The 12,380-nt window shown below is 46.1% G+C and overlaps 1 protein-coding gene across 1 annotated transcript; it reads right to left on the bottom strand.

Moving 5' to 3' along the window:
- Positions 1-8,351: 8,351 nt before the first annotated feature.
- Positions 8,352-12,130, bottom strand: LOC119356304 (GDSL esterase/lipase At1g09390-like). Its single transcript, XM_037623247.1, has 5 exons — positions 11,800-12,130; positions 9,492-9,677; positions 9,231-9,394; positions 8,858-9,131; positions 8,352-8,756 (listed from the first exon to the last, which is right to left on the bottom strand). The coding sequence occupies exons 1-5, from the start codon at positions 12,062-12,064 to the stop codon at positions 8,524-8,526; spliced, it is 1,122 nt and encodes a 373-aa protein (XP_037479144.1). The 5' UTR covers positions 12,065-12,130; the 3' UTR covers positions 8,352-8,523.
- Positions 12,131-12,380: the final 250 nt, after the last annotated feature.

Consider the following 12,380-nt stretch of genomic DNA (forward strand, 5'->3'; position numbering starts at 1 on the left):
CCATCGTTTTGCCGCCGGGCAGCAAACTGCTTCCTACCGCAGCTTCCCCCACCGCACAGCCACCCGCGACCAAGAAGCCGCCTCGCCGCCCCTGCCACATTCGACCGACACGCTCGTCGGACGCCGTCACACTCGTCGGACGCCGGCAGGGCAGCTAGCTGGTCTGTGGGCGCCGCGACTCCTCTCGTCGGCCTTCTCCTTTGTCGACGCCCACAAACTGTTCGACAGTTTGCCAAGGTACGAAATGGACTCCGCCGACGAGTTCTTTTTCCACAATTTCCTTTGCGACTCCGACGATTCGTCGTCCGACGACGAGGAGCAGATATTGGCTGCCGTGTTGGTCCATCACCACCTCAACAGCCAGCGGCCGTTGTTCCGTGGCTCCATTCCAGGCCATCTTCCGGCGTTGAATCGCAACCGAGAAAGCGGGCATTTCCTTCTCTGGAAGGACTACTTTGATACAAGAAACACATTGTTCAAACATCACAAATTCCGTCGCCGGTTCCGTATGAGTAGGCATGTTTTCAACCGTATTAGAGAGGGAGTGATCGGCTATGATGACTACTTCAGGTGCAAAGATGATGCTGTCGGCAAGATTGGTTTCTCCTCTTATCAGAAATGCACTGCCGCCATCCGAATGCTTGCAAACGGAGTGCCCGGTGATCTTATTGACGAGTACGTCCGTATGAGCGAGTCTACATGCCTAGAGTCCCTGTATAAGTCCTGCAAGGTTGTTATTACTGTGTTTGGCCCTGAGTACTTGAGAGAGCCGACAGTTGAAGATACGGCTCGTTTGTTGGCGATGAATGCCAGCAGGGGCTTCCCGGGGATGCTTGGCAGCATAGACTGCATGCACTGGGAGTGGAAGAACTGCCCTCTGCTTGGCAAGGGCAATATAAGGGACATGTTAGGGCTTGCACTGTCATACTAGAGGCCGTGGCGTCTCAAGATCTCTGGATCTGGCACTTTTTTTTGGCATGGCTGGATCACACAATGATATTAACGTGCTTCAGCGCTCGTCGGTGTTTGCTAGGCTTGCCGAAGGCAACAGCCCACCGGTGAACTTTACTGTCAACGGCCACAACTACGACAAAGGGTACTATCTGGGTGACGGTATCTATCCTCAGTGGACCACTATTGTCAAGACAATACCCAACCCTGTCGCAGAGAAAATGAGAAGATTTGCCCAAGAGCAAGAAAGTGCTAGAAAGGATGTCGAGCGTGCCTTTGGTGTTTTGCAATCTCGATGGGGCATCGTTCGGTATCCTGCTAATACTTGGAGCATGCAGAAACTGTGGGAGGTGATGACTGCGTGTGTGATCATGCACAATATAATAGTAGAAGACGAGCGCCCGGAATGTCTGTACGATCAAGGCTTTCAGTTTCAGGGTGAGAATATTGTGTCTGAGCATGGAGTAGCGGCAACAATTGAGCAGTTCACTCAATTTCAAGACATGCGTGATTGGGAAACTCACATGCAACTGCAAAATGATTTGGTTGAGCATATGTGGGCTCATGTTGGCAACCAATAGATGTATCTTCTTTTATTCGTTTGCAAAACTATGTGAAACATTTTTATTTGTATTTGGCCTGTAAAACTATACTATTTATTTGGGCTGCCAGACTTAAACATTTTCATTTGATAAAATATGTTGAATGCAAATCAATATACAATTGGGCGGCCAGCCGGTCACGCCGGCATATATGGGTCGACGCGTTGGGCGCACTGTCGACCCAAATGCAAAACTGGACGGACGCTGGGCAGGCGGCCGACCTAAACGAACAAAAAGCGGACAAATGCGCCGCCCGTTTGAGTCGGCCCGTCGGAGTTGCTCTTAGTTACAACCGGCCCTGTAAGAGCAACTCCAATAGGCGGACCCATTTCGTCCGCACATGTCCATTTGGGTCCGCGCGGCCAAAAAACACTACCCAACGCGCTGACACATTTCTATTTCCTGTCCGCATTGTGTCTGCGCGGACTCATTTCAAGCGCAAATTTGGGTTGCATTTGGGTCCGAGGCGGGCACAAAGCAGGCGCTCTTTGCGTTCTCCTCGGCCACTGCATGCGAGACTGGCTCACCTAGCACAAACTCACCACCTCCCACCTCTCTCTCCTCTTTTTTCTCTGCCCAGCCCACGAGCCCCCGCGTTGACGAGCACCCGCGTCCCGGCCGGTATCTCGCAAGCAGTGGACCGTGCATGGCTCGGTGGTCAAAGAGGACATGCACCAGGACCAGCTTCGTCCTCGTCCTCGCCCCGCGCCATGCCCCGCTCGCGTCGCGCGATCTGCAGCGCGCGCGAGACGCGACGACCTGTAGCGCGGTGAGCTGGCGGCCGGAGCGGGCGTGGCGAGCTGGAGCGGATGCCGCGGCGACTTGAAGTGCACGCGCGACCTGCAGCGCGGCGAGCTGACGGCCGGAGCGGGCGCAGCGAGCTGGCGCGGATGCCGCGGCGAATTGTAATGCACGCGCGACCTGCAGCGCGGCGAGCTGGCGCGGATGCCGCGGCGACTTGTAGTGCACGCGAGACGCGACGACCTGCAGCGCGGCGAGCTGACGGCCGGAGCGGGCGCGGATGCCGCGGCGACCTGCAGCGCACACGAGGCACGGCAACCTGCGGCGCGGCGAGCTGGCTGCGAGCACATGGGAGTCCCACGCGAGCTCCGCGACCTTCGAGCTGCCTGCCTGTTACGGGTTCGATGAAATGCTGGAACGGACATGCAAAAAATAGGTTTGCCTCTCGTTGGACGCACTGGCCGACCCAAACGAAAAAGCGGACATGCATATCCGCTTGGCCGACCTAAACGGACAAAAAGCAGACAAAATCTGCGTCCGTTTAGGCCACCCCGTTGAAGTTGCCTTAAATCTGGTACGCCCATGGGGTGCCCAGGGGATGTATAATCCCAGAGTAACTTTTTTTTTGCCTAAGGAGTATTACAAAACTTGATTAGTTTATGAGGAAGGAAAGTTGCATAGCTTCACGTAACAAGCTACGTAGGTGTACCATTTTTGTTCGCTCCTATAGGTACTGTTATATTATTATTTTACAACAACAATATAATAGGCTCTATAGACCTGTCTCGTGAAGTATAGCACAGACAGTGGGAAGAAAGCAATTGCGTTGCTAAAACCACCTTACGGTTTTTGGGCTTGTTTCATGGACATACAAATGCCAGAAATGGATGGGTAAGTCTTTAAATGACCGCTCACAATTTTCTTTGAGTATTAATCTGCCAGTCAATTATTCATTTTTATCATGCATATTTTTCCAGGTTTGAAGCCACTAGAAGGATCAGAATGATGGAAAGAGAGCTAAATGAGCGGATAGAACGTGGTGTCACCGGAATGTGCTAATGTTCGGACGTGGCAAACTCCGGCATTGGCCATGACAACAGATGTTATCCGGGCAACATATGAGCACTGCTAGTGAAGAGTAAAATCTGAAAAAAGAATTAAGTAAAATTTGAAAATATTATGATTTTTTTGTAAGAAACATTGATGTTTTTTTACGCGTGTGCAAATTCTCGCGATGGAATTACATTCGTGCAGATGTGGGTAAAAAAAAGTTGATGCCCAAAAAGTACCTTATGCCGCCTGCACGTAGGTACACTCACGCGTAATGGGACAAGTACTTCCCCATTCTAAATTATTCGTCGCAGAAATAAATGTATCTAGAACTAAAATACATCTAAATACATCCATACATGCGACAAGTAATTCGAAACGAAGGGAGTAGCTCGCTAGCACATTGGATTAGACGGATTTTGTAATGGAAAATACCAGATTAGGTCTCTGAGCTCCGCCCTTAGGATTACCAAATGTGTCCAATCCAATGTGCCAGCATCATTATTTGTGTATGTGAATGTGATAGCTGGCCTTTAAAATTAATAAACACCGATGATGAACGTGCATGCACCGATGCCGATGACTAAGTTTTTTTACCGGAGCCGGGAGCTACCGGTAAGCAATCCACCGTCTGTCACTTTCATCAAGATTCGTGCAGCTTTTATATTCTATTTCCGGATATAGAATACACATAGTAATACATGTACTAGTACCAGATGAAGTCAGCTTTTTATAGAAGAAAGAGAGTTGGGTAGAGAGAGCTGTGCATGCATGCCTGCATTCTCTCAGGCCATACATATGACATGCATTTTATTTTCATCCCCATATTTTTAATGATTTGTATCTTTTAAACGAAATGTCCAATATTGAAATTTTTTGTATATTTGAATTCGTGGTGACAAGACCTTCAAAACAAGATCAATTTTGCATATATTTTGTTTTATATATTTCAATTATCTTTGAAATCATTTTCATAAAACATTAGATTTTAAAGCTATATTTCGCTTGTTTCAAGAAACTTATTTCAGAAACAATATTACACTCACTCAACTGAAAAACTAGATTTCACTTGTTTCAACAATAAACTTTACTTGTTTCAAAAAAATTAATATTTCCAAATTGTTTCACTCATTTCAAAGAATATAATTTCACTAGTTCCAAAATAAGAATTTAACAAATTTGAAAAATCACATTTCAAATAATATAATTTCACTAGTTCCAAAACTAATTTCACTTCGTATTTACCAAAAAAGTATTGAAATGCATTTCACTTGGCAGAGATATCTGTTTCAAACATTGAAATAGTCGTTTGACACTAAAAAGATGTATTTCACTTTTTTCAAATAACTTATTTCACTCATTTCAGAAAATACATTACAGTCGCTCAATTGAAATACAATATTTCACTTGTTTCAAAAAACTGATTACACTCATTACAAAAGATAGATTTCACTAGTTTCAGAAAAACACATTACAGTCACCCCATTGAAGACACAATTTCAGAAGCTGAAATATGAAACTCACAAAGAAAACTATATTCAGAAAAGTGATTTCAATCATTTCAATAACTGATTTCATTTTTTTCAAAAATTGTAATTTGAAATGAGTGAAATTAGTATTTTGATATATTGAAATAGTAAAAATTAAACTAGTTTAAATATATTCAAGATTGGTCTTATTCTAAAGATCTTATGTTCAAGAATTTGAATATATGAAATTTTTAAATAATAGAACATTACTGTAAAAAATATTGGCCATCTAAAAATGTAAACAAAAATAAAATGCATGAATTTGTTTGAGAGAGAGAGGAGAGATGCCGCATGCATGCATACAGCCCACTCCAAATAGTACTGCCTATCCTGCCATGGGCCTATTGATGTGACATTGATTTGACCATATACAAATGATTACCTGCCACAATATATGGGTATACATATGAATGGGTCCTACTTAGACTCAGATCACAAAGCAGTTGAATGGTGGATGCTATGCCGGTACATCGCGGCTATGGTAGAAAGGAGTTTCCGCTGATGCCGATCGATGCAGGCCATAAACAGTGTGAAATGTTCAACGTGCATGTATCACAGACGCAGAAAGCATGTTCTCTTCGTCTGCCTAAGTTCCTGATCACTTTATGGTTCTTCTAGCTAAGTTGCTGCTCACTTTTATCACGATACTGCACCCACAGCACTACAAGCACAGCAACTAACAAATACGTCCACCCATGAGATCTACTGAACTATGGAGCAGTGGAGCACTTTCCTGCAGCGAATTATTAGCAGATTGCCTAGCTCGTAGTGTCCTGTGCTGCAACTGGCGCGAGCTTTGCACCAGTTGCATGGGATAATGATGATGGTTATAGCGTGATCCCTGCAGTACTCCTGTCACTTGCGCTGATAGAAATGTTCGTGGACAGAAACCGAGCGACGACGACAATGGTCTCTAGCTAGCTGCTGCTGGAGATAAGGAATTTGCAGGCTGGGCACGCACCTTTTGCACCATGAGCTTTTCTAGGATTCGGAGCTGCAAATCTTGCTGAGTAGTGCCGCCCAAAATGGCACATCACATGAGATTCCCTTCACTGTATAGCTTCTAACCTAGGCTGCATCACGGCTAGGTGCATTCCCAGGTTCATCTACCCGGCTCCAAGACCTTGCATGCATTTGCACACCACAGTCCACATGGGGCAAACAAGCTTGCTACTAGATCTTTAGTATTTCGCCTAGACTTATAAATAGCAGCCGGCTATGTGCTCATCAGTAGGGTAGATTAGACAAGTGAGGTGTGGTCCACGGGAGATGAGCAGAGTCATGGCTAAGTAGTTTGGTTGGTTGTCCACTGGAGTTCTCCTCAAATCACTTCAGTAGCTAGCTTAACTATGTCTCAGTGCATTGACACTTTTGCAAGTGTGCGCAGGGAGCTTGACAGCTGTGCATAGTGAAGTGTTTGGGGGAACTCTGGGTGGCAACTAGCAATTTCAATACAGGTTTGAGAGTGCTTGTGTTTTAGTTATACTGGTAGGTTCGTGTATGAAATCCATATATATGATGATGGGTACATGAGTATTAAAATCGAGTTTTGGCCTCATCGGGAGTTCCCTTCAAGCACTTCAGGAACCATCTCTTTCAGGGCATTTCTGAAGTGTTTGGGGGAACTCTTGTTGTCGCCAAGCATTTAGTAAACATACCGCCACATACCAAAGAGGGATGTACTAATGGCAAACCAAGCTTGGTATTAGCGGGAGTTCCCTTCAAGCACTTTACGAAGCACCTCTCCACGGTATTATGTGAAGTGTTTGGGGGAACTCTTGATGTGGCCAAGCATTTAGCGGATACTGCATGTTATATACCGTGAGAGATGTACTAATGGCAAGTCATGTTTGGTAATTGGTATCACCCGGAGTTCCTTTGAAGCCCTTCAAGAAGCATCATTCCGAGGGCTTATGTCAAGTGTTTGGGGTAACTCTCAGTGTCACCAAGCATTTACTAGATACTAGCCACATGCAATAAGAGAGGTGCACTAATAACAAACCACATTTGGTATTACCGGGAGTTTCCTTTGAGCACTTTATGAAGCACCCTCTTGAGGTATTATGAGAAGCACCGACGGCGGAGGTAACAAGCCTCATAGGCTCCGCAGTATTATTATTTGATGTCCCTTTGTTATTTACTTTGCTTAGTTGTTTTTGTTTATTGTAGTTTACTTTCCTGCATTACTTACACAACAAAAATAATTTTATTTCAACATGTAGTCAATTTAATTTATTTAGCAGTAACGGAAAGCCAATCCAAAAATATGGTGGCAAGTGATCTTGAATTTATTGTCGTTCTGCAAAGTGGAGGTGAAACATTAGAAGACAATTTGTATAGGATGAAAGATTTTGCAAGCTAGATCTGAACAAAAATGATCAACAAGTGCTCTTCTCAGGAAGTTTTATATGTTTGACTGGTTTAAATATATATTGAATTACATGTCACTATAATATGAGTTGTGACATGTTTTCCTTTTGCTTACTAGCTGCAGCTATTTGGCGTCTGATTTATCTTAAGCTGTTGTAAGAATTGAAAACTTTGCAATAAATATAATGCACATGCAAGGGTGTTTCTCCTTTCACAAAAAGAAGAAGTAAAATAGTAACGTTTAGAGTGTGTTTGGGCACATAGATCGACTCGCCTATTTATAGGAGTAAAGAGATTTGGCATGAAAACATGTTCATAATGTTAGTTATATGTTTTTCATTACTGGTATATCTCTACTACTTAAAAAGAATATAAGATTCCATCTTCCATCTTTTTTTCACCACCCCTTCGTCCAACCTTTTCCGTATGATAAATTGATAATCAATCACCGTAATTTGCTTAGCTTCTGAACCAATTCCATTTTAATTTACATACTTATAAGATAAATCACGAACATGATTAGATAAACATTTATTTACACCAACATATTAATATGGGCAGGTAAATCAGTAGAATGTTTATATCTTGTTACAACACACGGACATTGTGCTAGTATGTGTAAAAACTCAATGTTCATAAGTGCATGTTTGAGATTTTGGTATAAATGGTGTTTTTTATTCACTCACAATGAACACATTCTCAGCCTCTGCATGATTAGGATGACATCAACACTGCACACACACAGAGGGTCGTGCCTCCAAATAGCAAAATCATGAAGACTGGAATTATGACTAAGTGGAGCGAAAAGAAACGGAACCCTGGAACGATCATGGGCAAGTTAGAGACCATGCTAGGGCCTAAAATGTCATCTATTAATACCTTTGAAACTGTGAAAGTAATATTTTTTGGAAACACATTTCAACGTCCATACGTTGTTATTAATGCTAGCTAGGTCGATTCATTGCCAACTGCAACTGCCCTAGGCGGGCAATGCTACACCTACGAATGGTTTAACGTAATCGTTACGTAATTAGACAGCTGGCAGGTTATGACTGGGGTTAGAGAGAAGGCGGGCCCCACCCCACTTAAAATCGGGGGGAGAGAAGTATTGATATGGAAGGTTACGTAAGAGATTTACGTTAGTCTTCGTATAGGTATAGGATTATCGGCCCTAGGCTATGCGTCTCAACTATTACAACGCACGGAGCCCTTCAAACTCAAATCACCAAATCTGCGGCTCGTATATGTCTGATTCGATCTAATGGTACGTATAGCATCCATCATGTCTTGCAGAAGTAGCCGAAGGGCACACTGGGAGTGGAGAACTCCGCGGAGAGAATCTTGGCCGCGACGACGGCGTTCGCGGCGTCGGTGTAGTGCACTCCGTCCCAGCTGACGAACTTGGCGCCGTCCTCGCACACCCGGTAGCCGGGGTCGAGGCAGCTCACGTTGACGTTGTAGTTGTAAGGCGGCCCGCCGTAGCCGCAGCACGCCATCAGCGGCTCCTCAAACCCTGAAACATCAGCGGCCCCGTAAGCAAAACCAAAAACAAAAAACAGAGTATGCATGCAGTGTCTCCAGGTTGATCGATGGACTGCTCAACGATCGACTCACCGTAGCCGCTGTGGTTGGCGATGAGGTCGTACTTGATGGACAGGACGTCGGTGTACACGATGGTGGCGCCCTTGAGCTGCGACGTGAGCTTGTGGCAGACGGAGCTGAGCTGGTTGTTCAACTCGTGGGAAGCGTTGTTGAGCGTTCTGAGGCAGCCGCTGTCGTCGAGATCGCCATCGGCGTCGTTCCTGAGCTCGGCGAGCTTCTGCGGCAGGCAGCCTAGCGGACCGGTGCCATGGACCCAGAAGTTCTTGGCTCCATCATAGAACAGAGTCTGCACGCCATGAACAGACAGCAAGTAGGGTTAGGGTTCTGCACCAGGCAAAAGAAGAGATTGAGCGTTACGATTTGGCGGTTAATCGATTTGCAGTACCACGATAGCATCCTGTATCTCATATAGCATGGACGGGATCCTGTGATGGACCACGTGATCGTAGGTCAGCCCGATGGAGAAGGCGGCGGAGAGGTCGTTCTGCCCTATGTCGATGAGGTACAGCGCGTTCCGGAAACCCTCCGCGTCCACCGGTGCCTTCTCGCCTGCAGACCAGCTAGCATTAGATCTGTCAGTAGATGGTCATCCCTTCTGTGCTGACTAGTACTAGTACTGAAGAAGTATGGGCTAGGAGTCGAGAACCATGGGCGATGAGCTGGAGGGAGCGCTGCTTGAAGTGGGTGAACTGCTGCACCTGGACGTGGAGAGCAAAGGGCCTGTCACGCGGCAGGGTGCCCGAGCCGGCGATGGCGAAGTTGGCGCCGTCGCCGAAGTCGGAGCCCAGCGCCTCCATGTACGGGCTGAGGTAGCTCATGTTCAGGCTCTCACCTGCACGCACGAGGGACGCGCAGTAATCATCAAAGGCACTACTAGTAGAATATTAAGCGGTAGAGAGCACAAGTCCGACCACTAGCTATGCCAAAGCCTGTGGTGACGAACTATGGGGTGTGCTGTCAGCCTGTCACGAGCTGATGCTCTTTGAGACAACACGGCCGGCCGGACTCGTGCAGAGTGCTTCTTTGAAAGCTCAAGGCACTCACACCACCACCAAGCCGTATGAGCCAGGATTGATTTGGGTGGGAAGTGGGAACCCGATCGGCCGGCACGCACTTGTCACTTCCTTGAGATGACTGTGCATGCATGCGCGCTTGTCTGACGAGGCCAAGAGAAAATATCGTCTAGCGCGATGGGATATGCTTTGCCGACCAAAAGACCAAGAAGTCTTGGTATTGAAAACTTAGAAATTAAAAATAAATGCCTTATGAGCAAATGGTTTTACAGGTTACAGACAGAGCCGGAGGGCATGTGGGCACAAATTCTATGCAATAAGTATTTACAGTCGAAAACGCTCAACCAAGTTACCATGAGACCAACTGACTTGCCATTTTGGAAGGGACTTATAAGAATGAAGGACTTGTTCTTTCGTAGGGTTAAATTCTTGATTGGCAATGGGATGTCAACAAGATTTTGGAAGGATACGTGATTAGGAGAGACGCCCCTGGCCGTACAATATCCCACCCTTTATAACATTGTGCAACGTAAGGAGGATTACATAGGCACAGTTTTTCAAACGACTCCCTTAAATATTCAGTTCAGACGTGCGTTAGTTTGTGAGCGATGGACTGCCTGGATGCACTTGGTTCGGAGATTGATAGATGTTCAACTCTCCGACCAGCCGGATTCGACGCAATAGAAATTAGCCAAAATGGGGTATTTATGATAAAATATTTCTATATAAATTTGATTAATTCTGGCCCAATCTCAAGATCGTTGCATATTTGGAGGGTTAAGGTTTCCTTGCGTATTAAAATCTTTATGTGGTTCGTCTACAAGCAAGTAATACTCATCAAAGACAACTTAATCAAGAGGCAATAGGTAGGTAGTTCGCGGTATTGTTTTTGTGATCATGATAAAACAATACAATATTTATTCCTTAAATGCCCACTCGCCAAATTGCTTTGGAGAGCGATTCATATAGCCTTCAACATTAATCCTCCAGTTGACATTGAGTCGTTGTTTGGAACGTGGTTAGCTGGGGTTGAGCATACTACCGTGGCTTGTATTCGGATTGGAATATGTGTGCTTCTGTGGGCTATATGGACCTGTAGGAATGATATGATTTTTAACAGACAACACACTTTAACTTTCTTGCATGTCATCTTCAGAGCTACTGCACGGATCCATACGTGGTCTTTACTCACTCTTATGGACTCCAGGGAGTCTTTGGTTACCGGGTGCAACCAGTGGGAGATGGTAGCACGGGTTATATTCAATCGGTTCGGATGGCGGTCGCATAACAGGATAGGAGTTTAGGGAGCTTATCCTTCGTATTGCCGTATCGGTTGTGATTGTCAGCATGTATTTTTCTTTCTTCGTTTGTTCCGCTCCGATTACGAGCTGTAATACTTTTATGACTTTATGCTACTTTGTGGATTTTTAATAAGATGGCTGCATGCATCATTATGATGTAGAGCCGGGGGTACGCCTTCATTTCTAAAAAAAAAACAATGCATGCGCGTTTGTCCTATCAGGGAGTCAAACTTTCAGCCGCCACCACTTACTGTTCTAGTAGTTGCTCAGGCCACCAATTTATCCCGAAACAAATCGACTGGCACGAACACGGAAGATAGAGCATGACAGCACTACGGCTGCATGTTGTGGAAAAGATGAAACCGCGAAAACGACGGCAGCTTACTGCCGCCCAGCTGAGCAATGACAAAGTCTCATGAAAGCATACAAGGTAGGAGTAGGATTTAGGATTACTGCACTTTCTTTTTTTTAATGTTTAGATTGTTTACCACATGTGTCACGTGGTTAGAATTTAGGATTACTGCACTCTTCTATTTTTTATGATTCTTTTTGCGACAAGTGGAGCAGTTACTATTGTTCAACTCCGATACCTGAGCACTGTACAACCAACGTGGGCAATGGATTTGCGTGTGCAACTTACAGAGGTAGTCGATGACGAGGCGGCCGTCGCAGAGCCGTCCGGTGGAGCGGCGGAAATGGGTGCGGCCCTCCGGGAGCGGGAGGTAGCTCCCAAGCGCCGCCGCGGTGCCGCCCGTGTCTGTGTTGGAGTCGCCGAACGCGAACACAACCGGCCGCTGCGTGCACCCCTCCTCCGCGGCGACCGGCGACGGGGAGGCGAGTAATACAGCGGCAGCGAGCAGAGCTGAAACCGCGGCAGCAAGGGCTCTAGCGCTAGCTGCTGCCATGCCTCCGGAGACGTCACCAGCCCGCGACAAGTAATTGGTCGATGATCTATCCTATACGAAAAGCGTGGCCACGAGAATGATTTTGAGGCGCACACCTATTTATAGCCGTGGTGTGGGTGCGGCACTACAACCCAAATCCAGAAGATTGCAAATTGCACAGAGCCGGGCACGGGGTGCAACTCTTTGCACTACATGCATGCGTGCACAATGGAGTGCGCTTGTGGGCGCATCAACTGAGCAGCCGTGGATAGGGTCAAGCGACTCTGCCGCAGATGTTTGGAGATTTTCTTCTGTAAAAATATGCCTGTCAAGAGTT

Source organism: Triticum dicoccoides, chromosome 2A (genome assembly GCF_002162155.2).
Source record: "Triticum dicoccoides isolate Atlit2015 ecotype Zavitan chromosome 2A, WEW_v2.0, whole genome shotgun sequence".
NCBI classification, from domain to species: domain Eukaryota; kingdom Viridiplantae; phylum Streptophyta; class Magnoliopsida; order Poales; family Poaceae; genus Triticum; species Triticum dicoccoides.